Here is a 25433-nt window from a genome sequence, read left to right as displayed (position 1 = left end):
TCCAGAGATCAACAGCTTTGGCATTTCTAGGAAGTTTGTTAGAAATGCAGAATCTCAAGCCTCATCCTAGACCTATAGAATAAGAACCTGCACTTTAGCAAGATACCTAGATAGCTTTTGTGCACATTAAAGATTGAGAAGCACCCGGTTAGATCATCTCTAAGATCCCTTAAAATTCAAAGTCCATAAGTGAAGGATTAAAAAAAAAGAATCTTCTAAGGACGCTGGGTAACTCCCCAAGTCTGCTAAGCCAAATGTTCAAGGTCTCTATACAGTAAAGGGGTGGAGGAGTTAATTTGTAGTGTTCTTTGTGCTCTCCTTTCAGAATACTGAATTAATCACAATCAAGGCACCAGCTAGCACCCCTGCCAGGGGGAGACTGAACTGGAGAGGGAGTGATCTAAATCAACTTCAACCAGGGATCCCTATACAGTGGTGGCTGACAGCTTCTCTACATTTAGCTGATTACATGCTGAATTACCCCAGTGAGAATTTGCCAAATGCACCATCCACTCTCACAACCCAACCCTTGTTGGGAGACTGCTGTTAATCTGACACAGCCTTGTCGAACATCTCTCTGTTCCATTTTAATACCAAATGACCCATGGCTCTGAGATTTGCAGTTGATGGTATATGTAAATATAAATGATTAAATGATTAAACTTTACAAAACATAGGCTACAAGTCGAGTTAGGAAATAAGTTAGGAATTTAGGGAGATGGGAAAGAACATCAGATCTAAACTCATGCTTTGCTAAAGAATAAAATACCAGCTAGGCTCTGTGTCAAATATTAAAAACCTTCAAACAACAACAACAACAACAACTACCTGGATTCAAATCCCAGGTTTGCAACTTACTAGCTGTGTGACTGAATGTTACTTCTCTGTGGACCTCAGCTTTTGTCATTGGTAAAATTTTAGGGGACTGTAAGAGTATCTAGCTACTCAACAAGCTTCATGCTTTCATGAACATCAGAGTCATTTGGAGGATGTGATAAAATTTAAATTGTTAGGTCATCAGAAATTCTCATTCAGTAAATCCTGGAATGGGCTGGGGTTCTTTATTTCTTCAAGTTTTGCTTGATGTTGTGGTCTGAGGATAACCCCGTATAAAATGTTACTATGGGGCAGTGGGTAGTGAAAATTCAAGTAAAGCACTCGTAAACACTTGGTCAATATTAGCTTTTAAAAATATATTAGTTCAGAAATGTCTTGCTAAATATTATATAGTGGGTAGGAGCAGGAATGGAACACTTTCCATTGTACCAGAATGGTTTCCTGTTTACTAAGACTTGTCAGAATACTTTGTTGAAAATGCAAGGGATCGAGGAAGGATGCAGATCAAATTGTTATGTATTATCAAGTCAAGGAGTGAAAGGCAGTGCTGCACAATGGGCAGGTTATGCCAGAGAACTGAGGTCTCTGTTATTTAATTGCTGTGTGTCCATGGACTAGTCAATCTACCTCTCTGGGTATCAGTTTCTTCATTTATAAAACGAGAAGATGTTTTAATGTTCTTTCGAGGGTTAAAATACTGTTGTTCTGTCATAGCCATGTATACCCTGGGTGAACAGTAGAGCTCCTTGCTCTTTTTCCTGAGATGGAATATGTCTTTTATTCTGTGAAGCTTTTCCTGGACGTGAATTTAAAGGAACATTTACCTCCTCTGAAACTCAGTAGCATATGCCATGTGTACCATGCACTATCCATTCTGATCATGTCGCACAATTTAAAAGAATATTACAGAGACAGCTCCTCTGAGTTTAGAAACAAGACTTAAGGAACTGGGAAAAGTCAGAGTTCTGTCATGGTGATCCTTTTCATGAGGTTGCCGCTTAACTAATGCTTGCTTTCCACGTACTTTCTCCTGCAATCCTTAAAACTATTTTTTGAGGGTAGAACAGTAAGCCCTATTTTACAGATGAGGAAACTGAGGCTCAGAGAGCTTTCTTAGACTGACATGTCTAATAAGTGAGAATTATGGGGCTTGAACTCGGGGCTGCCTCAAATTCAAAACTGAGTAGGTTTGCTGAGCTAGGTATGCCTGTGCTCTTAACAGTGATGGTAACTCTCCAAGAGCAAGAGTTTGATAAACATGCTGAATGATCAACACACTTGTGATGTTCCTTCTAAATCTGTGTCCCTTATGGCAAAGTTTAGGGTTATCCTGCAGTGGGCTGTGATGAGGGGAGCAACAAGAAAAGCCTTTCATAGGAATGCAGCCCATGTGTTTGGTGTCAGGGGACCAACAGTCCCAACTGCCGAAGTAAACTACCCTGCTCTTGGGTGAGGGAATGTGAAATGCTCCACAAAGCAGTATTCACCGCTGAGGACTCCTTATGGATGGGCACTCTCTGGGTGGCACCTGGGTCAGCAGGCTTGTGCTCTGGGATTCAGAGAGGCTTACCCCCCTGTAGGGAGTCATGTATTTGTGCCTCTGCGAGAGAGACTGGCTGTGGGGTCTCTGAAGCTGGTCCAGCTTCCAGAAATTTTCTGCAGCAGAAGCTAGTAGCAGTATTGAGAGGCAAAGAGACGGCTTGCTTATTGCTGTAGGAGACTTCAAAATTATGTCAGGGTCCATTTTTGTTAGGTCTCCCTTGGTGCTCTTTGCCAAAATTAAACCAGCATCAAGCGATTCTGTAAACCTCTTCTCAGCAGAGGTCATAAAAAATTGCTAATTTGTTTAGGAACACAAGACTTGCTGGAGGAACTTTTTTTTTTTAAACAAAATAATTTAATCTAATGGAAAGATAAATAATAAAAATTTAATGCCAGTCCTTAATTCCCAAAGGTGCCCATGGAACACACAGTTTTCTTTCTTTTTTTCAACAGTTCATAATATTTTCAGAGTTTTTTCAGTAAGGATTGTACTCATGATACTAGGACTGTTACTACATTTCCTAAAATCTAAGATTTTAACAACTGCAAAATATACCATTAATTTATTGACACGTTTTTATAAAGGAGAAAAGGAAATAAATATTTGCAATGTAGGTAAGTATCATACTTCAGGAGCTTTTCAAAAGTGAATCTTTGTCTTCAAATTGAAAACTATTGCATGCTTTCCCTTAAAGACTATGCTAATAATCCACAGGGTGGGCTTGACTTCCAGTACTGATCTAACAACATGGTAACAGTATGAGCAGTATGTTAGTGGTGTTGTATTTCAATTTCTAGAATGGAATAGAGCACCTGAAGCGGCAAAGTATTACTGCTGCTTTGAAAACCCATGAAATGGTACATACACACTTTTTCTGTTGTTTACTAAACTTTACTGGCAACATGGGCACTCAGAACAAATATGTTTTCAAAATTTAACTCCTTGGTTGTGATTCTCATTCTAGAAAAAACCTAATCGAAGGGAAATGAATCCTAGTTAGTAAATCTTGGTCTCCAAGATTGAGAGAGACCTCATTTACATTTACCTCATTACATTTACCTTCTATTTATCAGGTTATTCTTGAGATAATTAAATGAGGTATCACAGGAAGCACATTGAAAAAGTATAAATACTACACCAGAACACAATATTATCAAAATCTAATGGACCTACTCACTTGGTTACTTACTACTTACTTTAGAGTGTACTATTTAATTTATGCTCCAATTTATCCAATATAAGAATTAGATCTTATTTAGATGCATTATATTTGGAATAGGAGTTGGATTCATAGTACTTTTAGTTGTTTCTAACACAGGAAATTGTTTTATAATATTTTTCTTTGTAGACATTTTTCCACATTTTTCCAAAAGGAAGCTTATTAAATAAAATGGGTTTAACCACAGAGTATGGTATATACTCTGTACAAGTGTTTATAAATTTTAAATTAATAAGCATTGCTTGTCGTAGAAATAAGTGATAGGTTTAATTGGAAAACAGCTACAGGACTAATGAATTTTAGGCTATAGGACTAATGAATTTTAGCCAAGAAGGCTCAGTAAACATTCTAGAACCACATGATTTTTTAAAAAATTTTAATTTATTTATATTTTTTGGGAGAGAAAGTGAGAGAGAGTGGGGGATAGGGGCAGATGGAGAGAGAAAGAATCTTAAGCAGGCTCCACCCTCAACACGAAGCCTAACATGGGGCTTGCTCTCACAATGGTGAGATCTTGCCCTGAGCCAAAATCAAGAGTCAGAGGCTTAACCAACTGAGCCACCCAGACACCCCTAGAACCACATGATTTTTAAGGTGGATGAGATCTTGGAGATCACATCCTTATTTTGCAGGACAGGTTGACTTTTCAGATATTACAAGTATGTCTTAAGTGCAGAATTAAAACTTAAATCTCAAATCTCCTGAGTTTCAGTTTACTGTACTGAGTTAGAAAATTAATTTTTTCATGGGGAACTATATCTACAGGGATTTATGGGCAGTGTTGCTATAGGTATGTCCAAGCTTGAAAAAATATTAAGACATCTATTTGTCTAGTTGCATAACTGGTGACAACATCGACAAGAAAGAACAGATGGCATGGTATTGACTGCTCCCAACGTAGACTAGTTACTGTTCAGTCTAGTCTATTCTCTCCCTCTTTCTCTCTTCCCTCACTCTCCCTATTCCCTGCTTTCTTCCCTCTTTCTTTCCTTCCTTCCTTTTCTTTCTGACAGCAATAATTATTAGAACAGAATAGAAGCAATAATTATTATAAATGAGCATGTACTACTTATATGTTATTGGGCTATTCTGGTTAAGTGATATATATGAAACACTGGGAAAAGTAGGAATTGTATTTGTGTGTGGTATTTGGGTTGAGTAGGTATGGTGAGTGAGTGTGTGTGTGTAACTGTATGTGTTAGAGAGAACGTAGTAAAAGGACCATAGGATCATACTGGCAAAACAGGTAGGAATATGTATACATAAACACATTCATACAGTGTCTTAAATTTTAAAAGTAATATATACTCATTAGAATAGTTCAAACACTGCAGAAAGACATTAAGTGAAAAATGGAAGTGTTTCTATCATTCTGTCCCACTCTCTAAATGTAACCACTGGGAAAATGGATTTCAAAATGTAATAATACAATAATGCTTGTGCTATTGGTTTTACCCCTGGAAAAATATAAAGCTGACCATTCTCTTTCACTAACAGTAATATGTTATTTAAGATGGATTAAATGTAAAACATGAAACAATGAATTAACTATGGAAAGAAAAATAGCTTTCATAAAAATTCATTACACCATATGCCTAACCTAGAGTTTGAAGAGGAATTTTTATCCATTCCAGAAAACCCAGAAATTATAAAAGTGCAAATAATTAGGCAATTTAAAAATTGAAAACTTGTTTATGGAATGAATGGCAGCTTGGGAAAATATCTTTAGTGCACATACTAATAAGTGGTTAGTATATTTATTGTATTTGGACCTCTGAAAACTGAAAACAGAGAAATGGATAAGAGTAACCATAGTCAATTCACAGGGAAGCCAATTCAAATACCACATAAATATATGAAAAGTTACTAAATTTCTTAAATGTGAGAAATTCATGTTAAAACAAGACTATACACTTAATAAATAGTGAAGAGCAATCAGCAATCAATACTGTTGAAGGGAGAATGAGAAAGGGAATCTGTTCATACAGAAGTATAAACATGAAAAATGAAAAAATGATTATAAAATATTGGGTATTTTTCCCCCTTAGGAAAAAAAGTGGGATTCAAATGGTTTCTACTTTTCTTATTTTTAACTATTATTAAATGAAAATAACCATGTGCTTTAAAAAATGTAATTAGAAAGAAGATTAAAAAAAAATTATGTTCCTCGTGGAAAGAAAAGCTTTACCTGATAAGAATGGTAAGAAAAAAAGAATGGTAAGAGAAAATGGTAAGAGAAAAAGAAAAATATAGAAATTAAACATTTTTACAAGCTCAAATATATTATTCTCTTCTAGATTCTGTATTTTCTGTTTTTGCCCATGTTTATTAAAATATTTATACATGATTTTCTGCTTTTTATGTATCTTTTCCTCTTTAAAAAAATATTTAGATCTTGGGAGCGCCTGGGTGGCTCAGTCAGTTAAGTGTCTGACTTTGGTTCAGGTCATGATCTCACAGTTCATTGGTTCCAGCCCCATGTCTGGGCTGTCAACACAAAGCCTGGAGCCTGTTTCTGATTCTGGGTCTCCCTCTCTCTCTGCCTCTCCCCAACTCAAGCTCTATCTCTCTCTCTTAAAAATAAACAAACATTAAAAAAATATTTAGCTCTTCAATTTATCTAGAATTTAATTTGGAGGATGGGGTGGGTTAAATATATGGTATTACATTTCAGTATTCCCAAATGGTCATCTAATTACTCACCACTACTTATTAAATAACTCACATGTTCCTAATGATATGAAATGACACTCTTATTAAGAATTTAGTGTATTATGTTTCTAAGTCAATTTCTATTCTCTTTATGTAGATAGGACTGATTCATTACTATATTAATCACTCTTGTTTTACAATTCATTTAAACTTCTGGTAGAACTATTCTTATTTTTTTTCATCATTTTGCTGATTCTATATATATATTTTTTCTTTCAAATAAACTTTAGAGTTACTGTGTTAAACTTCTAAAAAAAAAACCAAAACAGTAAAGAATTAAAATTCAAAATGAAGCCCTTTGTCATCCAACGAGATTACACTAAATTCATAGAATATTTTGGAAAAAAACTGATTCTCTTAAAATGTTATTTTTTTAAAAAAATAAGGTATTTTAAATGAAGTTTTCTTTTCTCAAAATCTTACTATTAGTAAAAGGGTTCTTTTTCTTTCCTTCCATTGTAGGTATAAATATAAATAACATATATAAATATCATATCTAATATATATATACATATATATATTATTGTTTATATATTCTTTAAATAGAAAAGCTATAGAAACTTCCCTAAATTTTCATATAGTTTCTAAAAGCTCCTCCCAGAATAAAATAATTTCTTTTTTTGCTAAGAGTGAAATTCTTTTTCCTCCTTTTCTAAAATTCCTTATTATCTCTCGTGTAATTTCACTAACAATTTTTGCAAAATTAAATAACAGTGGTGATGGTAAGCATCCATTTCTTGTTCCTGCTTTTACTGTTCTATCCTAAGACAAAATGTAAGAGAGAAAGTTTGGATAGATGAAGAGAAGTTAAGAAACCTATAGCAAGAAAATATCCATCATTTCTCAATTTCCTAAGGGTTTTAAAATTTATAACCAAAAAATGAATACTGAATTCAGGACCTTTAAATATCTCTTGATAATCTATTGAAAGGGTAAAAAAACTTCACCTTTTTAACATATATATATGGTAAATAATATAATTTTATTTTGAAATTATATTTCATAGTTATGTTGTAAGGTAAAATTTAAATAAATTTTAAGTAATTTTAGGTAAAGGAAAATTTAAGTAAAGCTTAACTTAAAGATTTCTTTCCTCCACTGATATTCATTAATGAAGTGAATCCATAGCTTTTTTCCTACACTTATGCTTTTTTTAGATATGGTTTTGTCACCTTACTTATGTTATGCTACTTTCTAAATCATTTGAAAATTTTTTTCTTCTTTCTGCTAGGATCTCCAAGAGTTTAAATACCAGTGGAGATACTGGCTTATAATGTTCGACAAGATTTATTGTTGAAATCTTCTAGGCTAGATGATCTTTTAGAGTAGGATTACATTATTTTGTCACTTTTCTTAGTTTTGTCTTTGGTAATTGCTCTGTTTTTGTTTTCTCTTCCTGCTAGGGTTAGTGTTGCTAATTTATACTTTCTAAGAATGTCATGTATTTTATCCACATTTTCTAAGATCTTTGCATAATTTTCTTTTAATTTTGCCTTTCTAAAAAACAATTGTTATGCTTTTAAAAATTTCTACTTTGGCTCCCTCTTTGCTTCTTTAATAAGCTTTTCCTTTATCAATTATTTCCCTATTTTACTTAATTTTTTAAAAAAAGAACTGATTTATTTGTACATTTTTACTTTGCTTTTCTATTTTATTAACTTATAATTGATCTAGATGAATTACTTTCTTCTGCTTCTTTAGGATATACTGTTGATCTTTTTTTTTAACTTCTTAAATTATACATTTAATTCACTTTTTAAAATTACTTGCCAGAAATTTGCTTGACCCTATAACTTTCCCACTGTGAATTTTTTTAACCACATCCCTTGGGATTCATTATGCAGTATTTTAAATTGCTATTAGTTCCTAGATGTTCTTCAAATTAATTTTTATTGTAACTTTGGCACATGAGTTGTATAAAAATGTGGTTATACAACTAATAAACATTATTAAATATATTAGTCAGGTAATGTTTCTGTCATTTTCTCTTTTTATTTCCTATCACTTTATTTGGATGCTATTTCAATTTTAATTTTATGAATTATATATAAATTATTAATCTTTGATAACACCTTTAATTTGGATTGCAATTATTATAAAATATCTCTCAGCCAATAGTTTTTTTTTTACCTTCAATTCATCCTTATAATGTCATAACAGTCATAACTTGGTACTACCAAATAGTAATAATATTCAATATTCAGTTATTCTCAGACTTGGGTTTGCCTCATTTGTTTTGCCTGTGACTTTACATAGAATATTTTTCAATACTTTTGCTTTAGAAGTGTATCTAATAAACAGCATTTTGTTGGGTTTAGTTGCTTGATCAAATCTAAGAATCTTGCTCTTTTGATGGGTAAGTTGATAGGTGCTCTAGTTATAGCAGTTAAGATAAGCTTGGTCTTAATTCTATCATCTTAATTTCTGCTCTAAATTTGCTTTTAAGTTGCCCTCATCCTTATTTCTGACATGTAGCATTAGCTACCTTATCTGCATCTTCATTTTATTTCCTTCTTATTATCTAGGGTTTTTTATAGATTAATTGTCAGTTTTTGATTGTTTTATCCTAACTATCTTGATACTCAAACTTTCCTGTTTCAGTGTATAGGACAAAGATCTAAAAGACAAAAATGCAGATTCCCCAGCTTTCCCACTAAAGATTTTGACTTCCAATGTCTCAGGTGGAATCTACTAAATTTTAAGTGAGCATCCCAGATGACCCTAATGTAGGCAATCTATGGTGGATCCTTCCAGAAACATGGTCATAGTAATCTATGTTAATTTTAAATATATTCTTAATCTTCAACTTCTTGATTCATAAACTCTAAGGATAAAGGGTACTGAGTCCTTGCTATGAATTAGAAAACAAATACTTTGTCTCACTTCAACAACAGACACTCTGGTTTATTCTTTAAAAAAAAAAATTTTTTTTAATGTTTATTTATTTTTGAGACAGAGAGAGACAGAGCATGAACAGGGGAGAGTCAGAGAGAGAGGGAGACACAGAATCTGAAACAGGCTCCGGGCTCCGAGCTGTCAGCACAGAGCCTGATGCGGGGCTCGAACCCATGGACTGCGAGATCATGACCTGGGCCGAAGTCGGACGCTCAACCGACTGAGCCACCCAGGTGCCCCATGGTTTATTCTTTTTATACAGTGTTTAGTATCTAGTTTAAATAATTCACTTATTTTTTATTCTGTGACTTTAATTTCTGGAGCTGTATAGCTTTAAGTTGACATGCTATCTTTAGTTCTGAATGCTAGCACACTGCCTTTTCCTATTCTAGAGTTCTTTACTTGGACTACCTTTAATTGGGGCTAGAATTTTTTTTTTTTTTTAACAAGGTTTTGTGGATGCTATATTCACTACAACTTTGGAAACGGTGGATATCTTTTTCTTTTTTGCCTTTATCTATCAATAATAATATTCTCAGGTTACTTTGTCTCCGCCTCAGAACCCTGTAACATTTTTCCATTGTTTTACAAAATTTAATATTACTGTTGAATAGTTTGAGACCTAATTTTCTTCCCCTTCCTTGTAGATCATTCACTATTTCTGAATGGAAGTTTGGTAATGTCAGAAAGATATAATAGGGTGGTAATGAGATTATATGATTTTTACCTTAGGACCCAGTATACCCTTTGGGCCTAATGATTTATTTTATTGCATATATGTATAAATATATAATGTCTAGCATAAGAGTGTAGCCTCTAGTCATCTTTTCTGTTCAACCATTTCTTAGCTTTCTAATTGTAAGCAAGTTAATTAGATTCTCTGGGTCCTAGTTCTTTATCTGTAAAATTATAATTACTGCAATAAAGGATAATAATAAAGACTATGTCATGAGATACTATATGTAAAGTGTCTAAGAACACAAAAGGCATCCAATAAGTATTCATTATTATTATAATTTTTGACATCAGACTTTTTCTAATCCATTTTATTCCATTCTATACTGGCATCATGATTCTGCATGTTTAATCTGCTATGCCTGTTTTATATATTTATTATGTTTTTTCTAAGTGGTCTGTATCTTTATATCTCTTTTCTCTCCATTTGGCATGATTTGGCATGATTTTCTCCAGCCTAAACTCTGTGTCACTGCCTTGATATTTTGCCACACTTATTCTCTTGTTTAGACTCAGTTACTAGTTTCTACAAAGATTACTTTGTCTTCATTTTTGCCTTTTAAATCACCTCTTAGCATCTTGTTTATCATTTCATCCTTGATCTTTTGTTTCATATTCTCTTTCAATTTTGGGTGAGAAAAAAACTTTTGTTATGGAAATTTTAATTTATCCTGAAGTATTTTTTTTTCCAATTAGAGTCATTATTCTGTCTTTTGTAACCTAAGTTCTTTTCTCTTTCTACCTAACTAAACAGACATAGAGTCATTTGTAGTTTTCCTGCACAGCTGCCATGCTGTATCTTTGTTCAGATGTTTCATTTTGATGTAGACCTTTCTACAGGGTTTTCCTATTTGTTCAAATATAGCTTTGGTAGATTTGTCGGGATTCTGCTTGCATGAATATTGGCTCTGCTTATGGGTCTCTGTTTCTTTGTAGAGCTTCAGCTTGAGTTAAGTGTTGATTGTTTTTGTTTTGTTTTTCTATTGCTGTTTTATTCTCTGTGGCTTTTGAATGGAGAGGAGAAAAACTGCACACAGGTTTTGGATTCTTCTGCGTTCACTTCTCTAACACGTCTGCAATTGGACAAAGGCACCAGTTTTTTCTGGTTCTTTATCCTTTTAAGGGCTTGGTGACTGTGTGTGTGTGTGTGTGTGTGTGTGTGTGTGTGTGTGTGTACTCCCACACACTCATATGGTGCTAGTGGGTATATGAGCTATGACAGAACTTTCCTGGGGAACAACTTGGAAATATCTATCACCATTTTAAATGCACATACATTTTTTCACCCAGAAATTCTATTTTAAGAAATACATCAAGAATCAATGATGTACAAACATGTCCACAGTAGAACGCTTAGAGTTGCTTATAATGGAAAACCACTTAGAAACAATGCAAATATCTAACCATAGGTGCTTATTACATAAATTATGGTAAATATATCAATAAAATATCTTGTCACTATTAGAAATGGTGTATACTTATACTTGAAGGTATAAAAAGGCAAGTGGAAACTAGCAGTATACACAATAGCAGAGCGTAATTATTTATATAAAAGTATGTCACTCCCTGTAAATAAAAGGCAATGTTAACAGTGATTATATCTGGGTGTGGAGGTGCAGATGGTTTTCATTGCCTTTTGTAAATTAAAAAATACCATGAATTAGTTTTATAATTAGAAAAATAGTAATAGGACTAAACTAAGAAACAAAAAGAAAAACATTGAGAGAGAGATGCACTCTCTGCTACCATCTCTAGAGTAACAGCAACTATTTATTGAGTGCTCTTGGTCTGGTCCCAGATGAGGCCCTTAATATAATTATGTCATTTAATCCTCTCAGCAGCTTCATGAGGTAGTGTGTTTTAGTTTTCATTTGAGGAACTTGAAGGGTGGAAAGGTTAAACATATCTAAGGTCGAACAGTTCATAAAAGACCATGCGTAAATGAGACCCCAATTTGGTCTGGCTGATTCTAAAAGCCACCATTTTCCCAGTGGACCCTACTGCTTCTGAGGATTGCCACATACATCTTGATGTTTTTACAGGTTACAGATTTAATGGCTCATTCAAACTTTTGAACACCAATCCTTATTTCATATACTAAGTTTGAAATTAAAAGAGAACTCAAAGGGTATAGTGAAGACACGATCAACAAAGAAATGTGTACAAGCAGAAGACATTAAGATTCATATTTCAATGTAAATCATGTAACATTTTCTTTAACATAATGTTTTATGAAATTGGGAAAGAGTTCTTGACAAGTGAGGGTCTAAATCATGGTATCAGAGAGTATCATTAACTCTTTCAAGTCATCAACTGAAAAATTTAATGCACCAAAGAGGCAAATTTTCTATAAAGTAGTCTCATGATCTGGGGCTTTTCCTGAATTTTCACATAACTTTACCCAGTCACTATAACAATCATGCAGTATAGTTTGATTTTGGTTTTGCAAAATACATTTTTCAATCGTTTTCATCATAAACCGAAATTTGAATGGTGTTTTCTTCTAAATGATTAGTGCTCTACCCAGAATACTGCCCAACCAAATCAGTCTAGTTCAATTTCAACAAGACTAGCTAGAGTTAAAAACAAGAACAGCAATAACACAAATGAGATAGCCTAAGACAACACACATGGTAGGGGTTGGATGTTTAGGGGATTGGACTAAATTAGTGATGGCAAAATTCCAAATATTTCTTCTCCTGGAATCTACCTAATACCATTTATCAAACTCTGTTCTGTGTACAACACAACAAGTAATGAAGTTAAAAGGAAGCTTAAAATAAAACAGAGTAGCAATTTAATAGATAAACCATACCTTTCTCCCACCCCAAAGGCAATAATAATTTGGAATTAAGGAACCTGGGGTCAGAACAGTAAAATTAGGGAAGAACATGATACTCAGAAGATACAGTAACAGCTCATCAAGCATCAAGTCCTCATAGGAAAGATTCAGGAGCATTCATTGTCATTCACTGCCTCACCAGGAAACAGAAATCAAAAAAAAAAAAAGAGTTGGACAGGTTGTAGATGATAAAGTAGAATGGTGACAATTCTTCTCCTCCTCCTCCTCCTCCAATGTAGAGGGCAGTATGAATGACAATTTGCCAATTAATAATGCAAACACATGAGGATTCAAAAACTGAACTTTAAGTATTAGCCAAAAAAATGTTTTCTTTAGAGTTCATTTAAGTCAAGAATTATAAGGAACAACCTCAGGTATTACCTTTTATTTATCATTAAAATAGTGCTGAATCCACCAAGGTAATAGTTATTTGTAAAATACGTTAACAATAAAGCAACAAGGACTTGATGCAAACATAACATTCCCAGACATAAATTAATAATCTAGGACAGAAAATATAGGCTCCTAAATTCTGATCCAACTAATAGAAGGAATGTATAATTCACTACCTATTCCATTCATCCAAATAAACACAACAAGAAAACTAAGAAATGACATAGTATATAATGACATTCTATCTTCTCAATACAAATGAAAATGAATCTCAAAATATGATGTACTTGGTTTCTCTCTCTAGCACAATAATAATGACTGAGTGGAACAATGAAGCTTAGGCTCATCACAGTTATATTAAAAAAAGAAGAAACCGGAAAACCCCATTAGGGTTTCATGAAAACATTTAACTTATTTCCAAGTCTCTGTGGATATAAGTCCATAGGTTATCTGCAAAGACCCCATACATTATTTTACAGGGAACAGCTAAACAAATTGGCCCCAACAGAAATACAAATAAATGGATTAAAAACTGGCTATCTAACCGTATACAGAGAGAAATCGTAATTGGTAGTCCGTCTAGTTGGGGAGAGGTTTCCAGTTGGGTCCCACAAGGATCGATATTGGGTCCCATTTTGTTTAATATCTTTATAAAAAATCTGGAAGACAAAGTAGAGAATGTGCTAATTAAGTAGACTGATGCCACTAGATTAGGATTTGTGGTTAAAGTAAATTGGATATAGATAAATGCTACTGGTCTTTAGAAAGACCGATGTTAACAGAGAGGATTTTGAATTAGTTGTATTTTTTTAATCTATCATTAAAATATATATATAATTCCAACCACTGGAAATAAATAGATTTAAAAGATTTTAGTGGCTTTGCATAACAAAAAAAAATTAGGCACAATGGATAAAGGCAACACAGAGACTCACAACACCCATAAATGCAGGATAAAGAATGTTCCCCAAATGGAGATCTTCTGGGCACAGTTTTATTTGGAAAACTGGTAGTTGTGGGTCTCTTAATGCAATAAAGACATTGGAGGCTTTTTAGATATGTAAAAGTCAAGGTGGTGAAAAGGCAGGAGTAACTAAATTCTAATATATATATACATATCTATATATATATACATATCTATATATATTAGAATTTAGTTATATATATATACATATATATATACACACACACACACACATACACACACACACACTTATTGGCAACAAAATAAACAATGAACAACATAAAGCTTAAAGGGAAGAAAAGAGAGTTGAAAACTTGAAGAGAAAGTAAGAAAAGTAAGGGAAATTAATCAAGAGCAAATTCTATAAGGAAACACATATACACACATACACATACACAAACACACAAATAGAAGAATGCAAAGGGATAAATAAGAAGCACTCTCCTAACACTAGATTTATATATATATATATATTTTTTTTTTTAATTAAAAACTCCATAAGCCACTTGGGAAACATATTCAGTAACCCTCTTGCTGGTCTGAGGTTTATTTAAAATTCTTTGTATTTTACAACTTAAATTGTTACATGGAGACAATGTCCATGATAGTACTTGTGGACTATGAACTCTCATGTGCAAACAGGTGTTTCCCCCCCACCTCCCCCAGTGAAGTCAACTGAATTGAATATATGGAATAATGTAGAATGAACTGTTAAATATTTTTTGTAATTGTTAGCATAGCAGAATGTACACTAGATACAAACTGGAAAATCCAGATGAGATCAAGTCTCAGAAATTGTGTTAGCTTTGTTATGCAACCATGGATATTTTACTCTCCTTAAGAGCCTTAGTTTTTACATCAATTAAATGAATTAAATGGCAGGAAAGAATTGTTCTAAGAGCTGTATATACTCTTATTAAATTAAAAACTGCAGGAAACCAATACAGAGAAGAGAGTGGAAAAATGTGGACATATGTCATTGAGGTAACGGTGGGCTCCCACCTGCCTAGGCTTCCCATTTTCATCCCTCCCTGACCTCAGGACAGAGCACAATTTAAAAATCACTTTAGATGATCTGCCATGCTGCTTCTTTCTCTAGGAAACCTTCAATGGAAGCTGAAAAGGTCAATCCCTCTCCTGGTGACTGATTTTTCCAGAGCATCCAACAATACTTAGTTGATTATATGTTCCCCAGCTTTGGGAAAAAAAAGAAAGAAAGAAATGAAAAAAAATAAAAAAGTAAAATTACAGTTGAAAAGAATGGACATTCTTGATAAGAAATAGAGTGGCATTATTCATGATGCCAACACAAAAGAAAGTGATGTGCAATCAGAGCCCTATGTAGATCTCCTCCAACCTTTCATGTTAGGTTGAAAAAAAAACCACGGGAGTCTGAAATGTAGGATGGTCACTTTTTTTGTTTTAATCAAATCAAGATGCCTCTAAGTATTCAGGCCTGATAAATGATAAAGTTTGTAGTTGGTTTGCCATAGATTTTACAGCTAATACCTGTTGAAAAATGATTTCCTTGCATTGACTTAAACTCTATAGATAGTATCATCTTTTAGGAATGGGATTGGACCCTATATGCTCTGTATTTACAGTGTAAAATACATGAACAAGCATTGGTGATACAACTGGAAGCTATAAATTTACTTTAAAGAGTAATAATTCCTATCACTTATAATATTTTAATATTTTATTAGTATTTACCACTTACTGAGTGTTTAACATGTATTAAGGACTATGTTATCCATCCTCTCTTTACATTATCACAAATAATCTTCATAATAGCCTATCAGAGAAGAATTAACCCCATTTTATAGATGAAGAAACTGAAGGGCCAGTTTCTTGCTTATTTATTACCTGTTGTCACACAACTGTAAATAGACAGTAAATACTGAAACTGACTCCAAAATCAGGTTTAGAACTGTCATGGTAAATTAGAACTTATGATGTCTTGATATTACACATTTTGATTAAAGAAGGTGGAGAAACCACTTGTGTTTAAGAGCTATAAGAACACAGAGCACTTAGGTGGCTCAGTCAGTAAAGTGTCTGTCTTTGGCTCAGGTCGTGATCTCACGGTTTGTGAGTTTGAGCCCCACACTGGACTCTGTGCTAACAGCTCAGAGCCTGGACCCTGCTTCAGATTCTGTGTCTCTATTTCTCTCTACTTCTCCCCCCCTCGCTCTCTTTCTCTCTCTCTCTGTCTGAAAAATAAACAAACATTAAAAAAATTTTTTTTAAAGAACTGTAAGAATAGAACAAGCATCTTATATTTTTACTGGGCTTCAGTTTCTTGTGTTTGAAACTAGAGGATTGGATTAGACTAGGGTTTTTAAGCTCAGCAATATCGACATTTGGGACTAGATAGTTCTCTGTTAGGAGGAGGCTGTTCACTGAGCAGAAAGATGTTTGCCAGCATTCTTGGCCTCTATTCACTAGATACCAGTGCTAATCCCCACCTCCCGGTTTTGACAATCCAAAAAATATCTACAGACATTGCCAAAGATCCTCTGGGGGAAAAACTGCCTGAGTTTTAAGAACCATTGCACTAAGGGCACCTGGGTGGCTCAGTCAGTTAAGCATCCAACTTTGGTTCAGGTCATGATCTTATGGTTTGTGGATTCGAGCTCTGCATTGGGATCTATGCTGACTGCTCAGAGCCTGAAGCTTGCTTCAGATTCTGTATTTCCCTCTCTCTCTGCCCCTACCCCACTCATGCTCTGTCTGTCTCTCGCTCTCAAAATTAATAAACATAAAAAAATTTAAAAAAAGAACCACTGTACTCAAAGAACTCTGATATCATTTTTGTTCTCTGATATTCTATGCTCTGAATTGTGGGTCCAACTTCAGCCACTGTGGGGTACTCGCTCAGTGAGCCATTTTCTACCTCCAGCTCAGTACATTGAACTTAAAACTCTCTGAAGCTCTCCAGGTTCAGTTTGCTATAAAACTGCCACTCTCTGGCTCTTAAATTCATCATTTAAATGCAAACTGGCATGAAAAAAAATAGGGTAGATGAAAGTAAAAAGGATCAGATGTTATCTTATTAGGTCAGCTTTTCATTAGGGCAATTGATTTAGATTCAGTTCAAATTGCAGTCCTATGAGATAGTGTTATTTATTAACTTATTTATTTAACTGAAGCTACTATATCATAAAAATCATAAAATGGTTTTTAAAAGCATTCTTTTCTTTCACAGCCTGAGAAAGAACCTATTGACAGATTCTACTAAGTGAAACATCAGGCACTGTAAAGAAATTGACAATTTTCTAGACCCATGGGTCATTAGCCATCAAGGGCCATACTTAAAATTTGCATCTTTACAAATATCAACTCCCGGCAAAGAAGTGCCTTTGATTAGAGAATAGTCCAAAAGAGACAGAGAGAGTGAGAGCGAGAGCGAGAGAGAGAGAGAGAAAGAGACCTATGGATATTTGAAAACATTAGTGAGTTAAAGCTTTCATTGGGTTTGCTCCAAATAAAACTTAACTGTAGAGATTATTTGTGATGTGCTATCCTTGGAATTCAATTGAAGTCAGAAATATTAAAGTGTCAATTAAATAATGATTGATCTGGTTAATAATACCAGATAGTTTAAAAGTATTACTGTTTTCCTAGTTTCATTACTATGAGCTATTTATTAAATTCAACACTATGCACTACTTTATAAACACTGTTTATGGCAGATATTAAAATAAGGCCTTGTTTTTTGGTCTATATTGAAGGATTTAAATTTGGGCTATGGGAAAATACATATATAAATATTCTGTTTAATGCAGAAAGTTTGATAGAGGAAGCCAGGTGAAGTAACATTTGGGTAGTGAAGAGGGTTGGATCCATTGGGACTGCTGTCAAAAACCTTTAAATGAAGATTCTAAATCTTGGCTGCAAATTAGCAAAACGTTTGAAGAATATTTTAAAAATTATGATACCCAGGCATACTCCAGCACATTCAAATAAGAATTTCTGGGAAAGGAATCCAGGCTTCGGTATTTGTTAATGCTCTCCCAGTCATTCGATTGGGCACCCAAGGTTGAGAATCATTGCCTTATAGATTAAATAGCATTTACAACCACATGGAAATTGTTCTTTGATTATGTGTAACAAGCAAGATGGTGGTCTCTTACAGTCACATGCTTCAGTGACTTTAAGTGGTACATGTGCAAGGCATTAAGTAATTATCTGTCACTTAAGGAGAAAATTATTTTTTTTTTACCCTCCACTTCTCTTTTTATCCTTCTGATGACTTCAAAGAGAAAGGCTTCATTTATTGCTGGTGGATCTTTAATATATCTCTGCACTTGTCTATCTCCCTTTTAAATCAAAGAGAACAGGCTCAGGCCCAGAGTCTTCATCTAGTGTAGCCTAGAATTCATTTCAATAGTTTTATGTTTATTACTTAAGATTATCTTCCGGCAAGTAATACTGATTTAAGTGATACAAAATTTCCTTTTTAAAAAACTTAAAGTGAGTAAATGCACATAAGGTATAAAATAGTACATGTTATACTCATATATGAAAAAATTCACAAAGGTAGTTCTCCGATGACTATGGTTTGGGCAACCCTAGTGTTAAGGTAAAGGGCATCCAAATGTAACATAAGTTTTGGCCATAATTGTGCCTCCATCACTAATTAACATTGTGATTTTGGAAAAATTACCCATTCTCTTCCCTGGGCCTTGGTTTCCTCATTTGTTAAACAAGGCCATTAGCCTATATTGCTGGCATTCTTCTACGAGTTTAAGAATCAAGGAGGGCTTGCCCTCTGAATTTACCTTGTTGACATCCAGGCGCATCTTCTCATTGTTGGCACTAGCAGCTTTCTCAGCTGCTTTCTTTTGGCGTTGGGGTCCCCTCCCAAAAAAGATGTAGTTGACCAAAGCATATTCCAGAAGGGCCATGAAAACAAAGACAAAGCACCCCATCAGGTACATGTCAATGGCCTTCACATAGGGGATTTTAGGGAGAGTCTCCCGCAAGTGGGTATTGATCGTAGTCATTGTAAGGACAGTTGTAATTCCTGAAAAAAATGACAAGAGTTAGATTAGTAATGTTCCTGTTTCCTTGCTGATTTCATCATATTTGGAAAGGCTAATTGTGCTCTTTTACTCATTCATACATGCCACAAAATAGCTTAATGGTACATACCTGCCCTGTGATAGGCCCTGGAGACACATTTAAATCATTAATTCATAGTAACATTAATAATTTTGAAGCATTTCCTTTATTTATATTTATATATTTATAGTTATATATCTAGTGGTAGGCTAGAGATGTAAATTAAATGTCATGGTAGACACGTGTGTAGGGTGAGCATCAAGGATACGGAGAAGACTCTGGTTGAGCCTTGTGATGCAGCAGGAGAGAGGTCAGGAAATGGAGACTTTGGAGCTGAGTACTGAAGGATGAGTGGGAGATACCCAAGTAACAAAGGACTGGAGGTCAAAAGTGAAGGTAGAGAGAGCTTTTATAAAGAGTGCTTTGAGGGGGGGTTGAAAGTACACAGTCCATCAAAAGCATCTCAAGAAAGTCAATGTGGGTACATTATAGGATATGACAGTAAGCATGGTGAGGAGAGTGAAAATTAAGTAAGGCTGCATAATGCAGAGCTGTATATACAGGCCCTAATGGGGAGTCTGAACTTAAAATGAAGGTGTGGTGGGGCCACTGACCAGCTTCAAGCAGGGAGACATAGGGACAAATTGTGTTTAGGACAATCATTCTTGTAGTAGTGTGAAGGACAGAGGGAAAAGATACAAGACAGGAAAATGGAATACCAGCTAATAGTTTTTCAGAATAATCTAAGTGATAAAGAGGAAATGAATCAAAATAATCAAAATAGTATTGAAATCAGTGACTGCATTATACGGATGGTATGGGCAAATGATTATAAAAATTTGGAAGCTGGGTAGCAGAGGAGCAGGTATCTAGCCCTCATGTTTCTGGATTGGTCAACGAGGCATGTAATGCACAGATAAGTAACCTGGAAGCATTATGAGATTCTTTATGGGAAATGGCATACTGGCTCAGGTTATAATTGTTCATCTCACTGAGTGGTCATCTTCAACAGTGAAGAGTAGTTTCCCTCTATAATTGGAGGGATAAAAAACATATGCCGGACAAAAGCACTGGGAGTCCAGAGTCCTGAGTGTGATAAGGTCCACATTTGTAGCAAAATAGTGATGTGAAAACAGCCCAGAGATCAAGATCACACAGATGAGAAGTTGTTTAATCAACATTTGAATGGCCGTCTCTCCGACTCAGAAAGCTGTGTCCTTAACCACTACCCAATAACACATCCCAAAAGTTTCATTTCTATGATATTTTGGGAATGTAAGTCTTCTGATTTAATTTTATCTCTCTATAAAGATCATAATTTTTGTCTTGTTTTTCTACATGCTCATAAAACAACTTCAGAAAAAATAAATCTGTGCATCTGATTCTGAGCATGGCCAGAAAAACTGTTCTTGCTTTAGGTCTAGGTGTCTTAGAGTTTTCGTATTTTCTCTATAATATCAGTCATTTAAAACATTTCCCAGTTTCACTTTTCATTTCATTATTTCAACTGCAGATTACCCTGTACACGTATATTATAAAACTGACAATGCTAATTTTGCCATCCATCTCAATCTCATTTTAAGATATCTCTGACCAAGTAATAAATTACTCTATCAAAAGATGTTTTACAAATTTCTTTTAAAAAGTGAATTATTTATTTTTCCTGTAATGACATAAAATTATAAAATTAACAGTAGATTTTCACTTTGGAATAATAAGATATTTACAAATTCCATTCATTACTTTATTCAGCAAATATTTACTGAACACCATTCATTGTGTAAGATATCACAGATATAATGGAAGCAAAATTATATATGGACCTTTCTTCAATGTTTCTTTCAGTACCATGAAGAAAAAGGACATCACAAACCAAATAAATATAAATTATAACTACAGTTGGTCTACAAAGGGAAGTTCTCTGTATTTTAAGAGAAGTTATCACAGAGGACTGGACTCAGTCCAGGAGGTCATTACTTCTCCCTTCCATCCTTGAACCACCACAATCTAATCTCAACACAGCAGTCAAATTTATCCCTTTCAATCTGAAATCAAATCATATCACTTCTTTCCTCGATGGCTCTGAAATTTCACTCAGAATAAAAGCAAGGTCTTTATCATGGTTCTGGAACTGCTTCATAATCTTTTAGTCCCTTGTCCCCAACATCATCTTGACTCCTGAACTCACTCTCGCATTCACCTCACTGGCTACCTCACTAATATCCTTGGCACTTTCCTACCTCAGGGTATTTGTAATAGGCTAGAATATTCCCATCCAGACATTTAAGTGACTCTTTATCTTCATGAAGTTTTTGTTCCATTAATAATTTCTGGATGAACTTTACAATGATTATTATAAACTGTTCCTCCTGGCATACCCAACTGCCCTCACCTTGCTTATTCCCTCTATAGACGTACTGTATTACCTAGTTCACATTATAAGTAAAATAAATTTATTGTCCTTTTACTGCTAGCACAAAACTTCCAGAAGGGAACTACTTTATCTCCAGCATCTAGCATGTTTGGCACATAGTAGGTGTTCAACAAATACTTGTTGAATGAAAAAAATGAATGACTTCTCTCAGGAAGTGATGATAGAATTGAGATCTCATGGTGGAGAAGGTAACAGTCCAACATTTTAAAGGGATTAGTCAGAACTCAAAATAATAAAAATTGTGTAAAATAATCATACTTTACTATTATCTGGAGTTAGTAACATAAAAATGTTCATGAAATATAATATATTCTCTTCCTCTGGCATCATATAGAAAAAAAATCAAGCATAAGATAAACGATGCTATGGATGAGTTCCCAGACATCTTACTTTGTTGTCTTCTGCCCTCTATCCTGCTACTCCAAAATCTTAATAAGACTTTAGAAGTCTTTTTGCTTATCTGTTAGTTACATAATATACTTCCTTGTCTCCTGCTCAAAAAAAAAAAAAAAAAAAAGATGGAAGGGAGCTCTTTCCAGATAAGGAAGCACAGTATGCAAATTGAAAAATTATCAAGTGATACTACACAAACTATGCATCAATAAAAATAAAAAAATTGACAGGACTAATTTCATTACCAACTGCTATATGGTTAGCTAATTTTGACATGAAAGAGTTTTAATTTGTATTTAATTGATTTAATGCTGAATCAGATAACCCAAAGTTTCACAGCCAAATTCTTGTAATGTGCATAGCCCAGTCTTATCATGCATTACAAATACCAGGCTAAGAAAAGTGTATGAATGAACATGCATGCGCACACACACACATGCATACACGTGTGCACACACAGAGTCAAGCCCCACAGGCAGTTAGAAAATGGCCTACCTAATGCCACTCTTGCAGCTGATGCATCATAATTAATCCAGAAGGAGACCCAGGAGAGGATAGTGATCAGGATGGAAGGCATGTATGTTTGCAGAATAAAGTAACCAATGTTTCTCTTAAGCTTAAAGCTGAGGGACAATCTGGGATAGGAACCTAGAAAGGCAATTTTAGAATATCATAATTATCAATCAATATTTATAGGATACTTTTCTTTCAAGGCCCATAAATAAGTTTGTAAATCTTCCCTAAATTCAACTTTAGCTCCTGATGAAGGGCACTTGCTCCTGAAAAAGTAGTATAGGAACACTGGTCTTTTAATTAGCAAAAGTTACTTGGTGTTGAGTACACCCATAGTCATGAGTAATTAAAAGAATTCCAGCTCTTCCCTGCTCAGGCTCCTGCACTGGATCAAGGATACTCATTCTCTACAACTATGAAAACAAGACAGTTTGGTACAGTCCCTTTGTTCCCCCTCAGTTGTTCCTCAACAAGACCATCCTGTAAGATGTTTTGTTTTTATTTTTTTATATAAGAAATAAGGCTGTACACTCTGATCATATTTTAGAAATCTCTTCACAAGCCCCAGAATTCACTGCACATCTGGGATCAATGGCAAGCTTCAGGTATACAGCAACTCCCTAAAATTGTGTGAAGGTTTTCACATGTATGGATTATATATGTTTGCTAATTCCACTGATTCCTTCAAAGTTCTAAAGGGGTGCCTGACTCATCCAAAGGTGGAGAATCAGTGTTTCCAAAGAATATTTTTGGGAGATAAAACTAAAGGATCATATTCCTGAGGCTAAATCCTTTGATTGTGATGATCCAGGAAATTACTCTTTAAACAAAATATGTAACTGAACATCGTGGTAGAATGTCAAAAAGTCACATTGATGAATCGTGTGTGTTAGGGGTGACATTATTAATAATTGAAAGAAAGTCTTGCCTAGCCTTCTTGGGCTCAAGTTAAGTGTTGTAATATTAAAGTAAGAATATTTTAGATATGAACTCATTTCTAGTGTCTCAGGGATTCAGGGACCTCCAATTTAGGAAAAGTTTCTGTTGTTTGTTTTTTAAAGCTAAGGCTACGTTATATTCTTACGAAGTCATACAACTCTTACTTGAAGTAGTTTGCAGGGAAAGGCAGAAGGGTAATTAAAAATGTATAGTTACAGTACTAGCTCTTTTTGTGCCTGGGGAATTCATTCCAATAAGAAAAACATAAAAAAGAAATATTCCTGTGGGTTTACTGTTTTTCCCCTTAATGTTTTTTTCCCTTATGCAGCAAAGTATTACTTTCCTAACCTTTTTTGCTAAAATTCTGTGCTGGTGAAACCAAGTTTGACAACCAAAAACCTCAATGCTAGAAGAGTAAGAATGGTGAAAGCATCAGGATAATCTCAACATCTGGAAGGGCTTTTAGCTCTAAAACAGGAGGTAAGGCTCCATAAAGAAATTTTTAACCTTTGAGGATAATGTGGAATTCTATTCTATTGCCTCTAGAGAATTTCATCGGTCAGGCGTGAGTGAACCGTCTCTTCCCTGTATTTTTCAAGAGTAGGATCAGTTCTGTAAGTTGTATAAAGCTCGGGCAAACAACTCTGACCAACGTCATTCTCTTTCTGTATTCTGTCTCCGACAATTAGTCCAGTCTTTGGTAGATGAGAGGCACAGAGGTAACCCTCTCAGCTTTGTGGGGGTGCCTTCTGGGAAATAGCTGCATGGACCCCAAATGAGCAATGGGCCCTTTGATGGGGAACTGGAGGTTTGCAGCAGATTCAAATCTTCCAGTCATCTTTTCCTGGGACCCAGTTGTGATATAAGTGAATGCTTTTGACAAAATATGCTGAAGCCCCTTTTGCCTTAACCCTCTTCCCTGATACACACCTGTGGAAAAAACAACCTTCTTGGTGATAAGTTTGTAATCCACGATAGAGAACTGTGGAAGTTCAATCTTTGTCACTCCTGTTACTGCGTTATCATCCCCACGCCAGTAAAACTCAATGTCATCGGTGGTATATCCATCTGTAAAAGGAAGCACATACACACACACACACAGATACACAAAATAAAAAACAAATAAAACAAAGAGTACTTGTTTACAAGATGAACTATATTAATGATAACAGCCACAGCTAAAGGCTATTATGTGTTAGGTATCACGCTAAGCACCTGAAGTATATTACCACATTTACTTTCCACAACAGTCTCATGAGGGGAGTATAATTAGGCCCACATGAGGCGATGAAGGTTTAGCAAAATTAACAGCTTGCAAGTAAGAGGTAGCATATAGTTCTAACTTGCACTCATTTTCTAAAACACTATCACATTATTACATGACCCTGGATGGTACTCTAATAGAAAACGAAAGAGAAAGTAAATATCATTTAACTTATCAGTGCAGTATTGAATGCTATCAACCCCCCCCCCCCATATAAAAGTTTTGAATTACAATATATTTGGGTTTCAAGTCAGAAGAGATTATAAGGAATTGAGTCATCATTTTTTAAATATTCATAGACATGATCTCCAAATTTGATTTTGCAGCATATCTAAATTCCAAAAAGCTACCCCTGACCAAATAACCCCAAACAGGAGTAATTCTAATAGTTTTAAAAGTAAATACAAATGTATTATGTGCACTATAAAAGGCACAGTGCATTTAGGAGGCTTGTTTCCACTTTCTCAATAATTATTTCTTGAGCACCTACTATGCTCATGAGTGTACAGTTGCTGGGGATAGAAGTCTGTATAATAAAAACAAGTCCTCTGTTATAATGATACTTTCAATCCACGAGGCAGAATAGAATAAGCACACATATCTTGGTGAGTAAGCATATGTCTAACTGCAATGAATAAACACCTATTAGATTATTATTATTTTTTTAATTTTTTTTAATGTTT

The 25433-nt window shown here is 34.5% G+C and overlaps 1 protein-coding gene across 5 annotated transcripts in view; it reads right to left on the bottom strand.

Annotated features, from left to right (window-relative positions):
• Nucleotides 1-25433, bottom strand: part of GABRB2 (gamma-aminobutyric acid type A receptor subunit beta2) — a 233376-nt gene that overhangs the window by 17638 nt on the left and 190305 nt on the right. For 2 of the 5 annotated variants that reach the window (XM_042959941.1, XM_042959952.1), the window contains exons 7-9: nucleotides 24417-24554; nucleotides 22530-22682; nucleotides 18925-19169 (exon numbers count right to left, since the gene is read on the bottom strand). In XM_042959941.1, coding sequence (XP_042815875.1) covers nucleotides 18925-19169; nucleotides 22530-22682; nucleotides 24417-24554 — 536 coding nt within the window. Of the gene's footprint in view, nucleotides 1-13708; nucleotides 13836-18924; nucleotides 19170-22529; nucleotides 22683-24416; nucleotides 24555-25433 lie in introns of those variants that run through there. The other 3 variants (XM_042959971.1, XM_042959966.1, XM_042959960.1) reach the window with 3 other exon arrangements.

This window comes from Panthera tigris, chromosome A1 (assembly GCF_018350195.1).
Source record: "Panthera tigris isolate Pti1 chromosome A1, P.tigris_Pti1_mat1.1, whole genome shotgun sequence".
NCBI classification, from domain to species: domain Eukaryota; kingdom Metazoa; phylum Chordata; class Mammalia; order Carnivora; family Felidae; genus Panthera; species Panthera tigris.
Note: the sequence above shows the minus strand (reverse complement) of the source record. Positions and strands in the feature narration are given on the sequence as shown.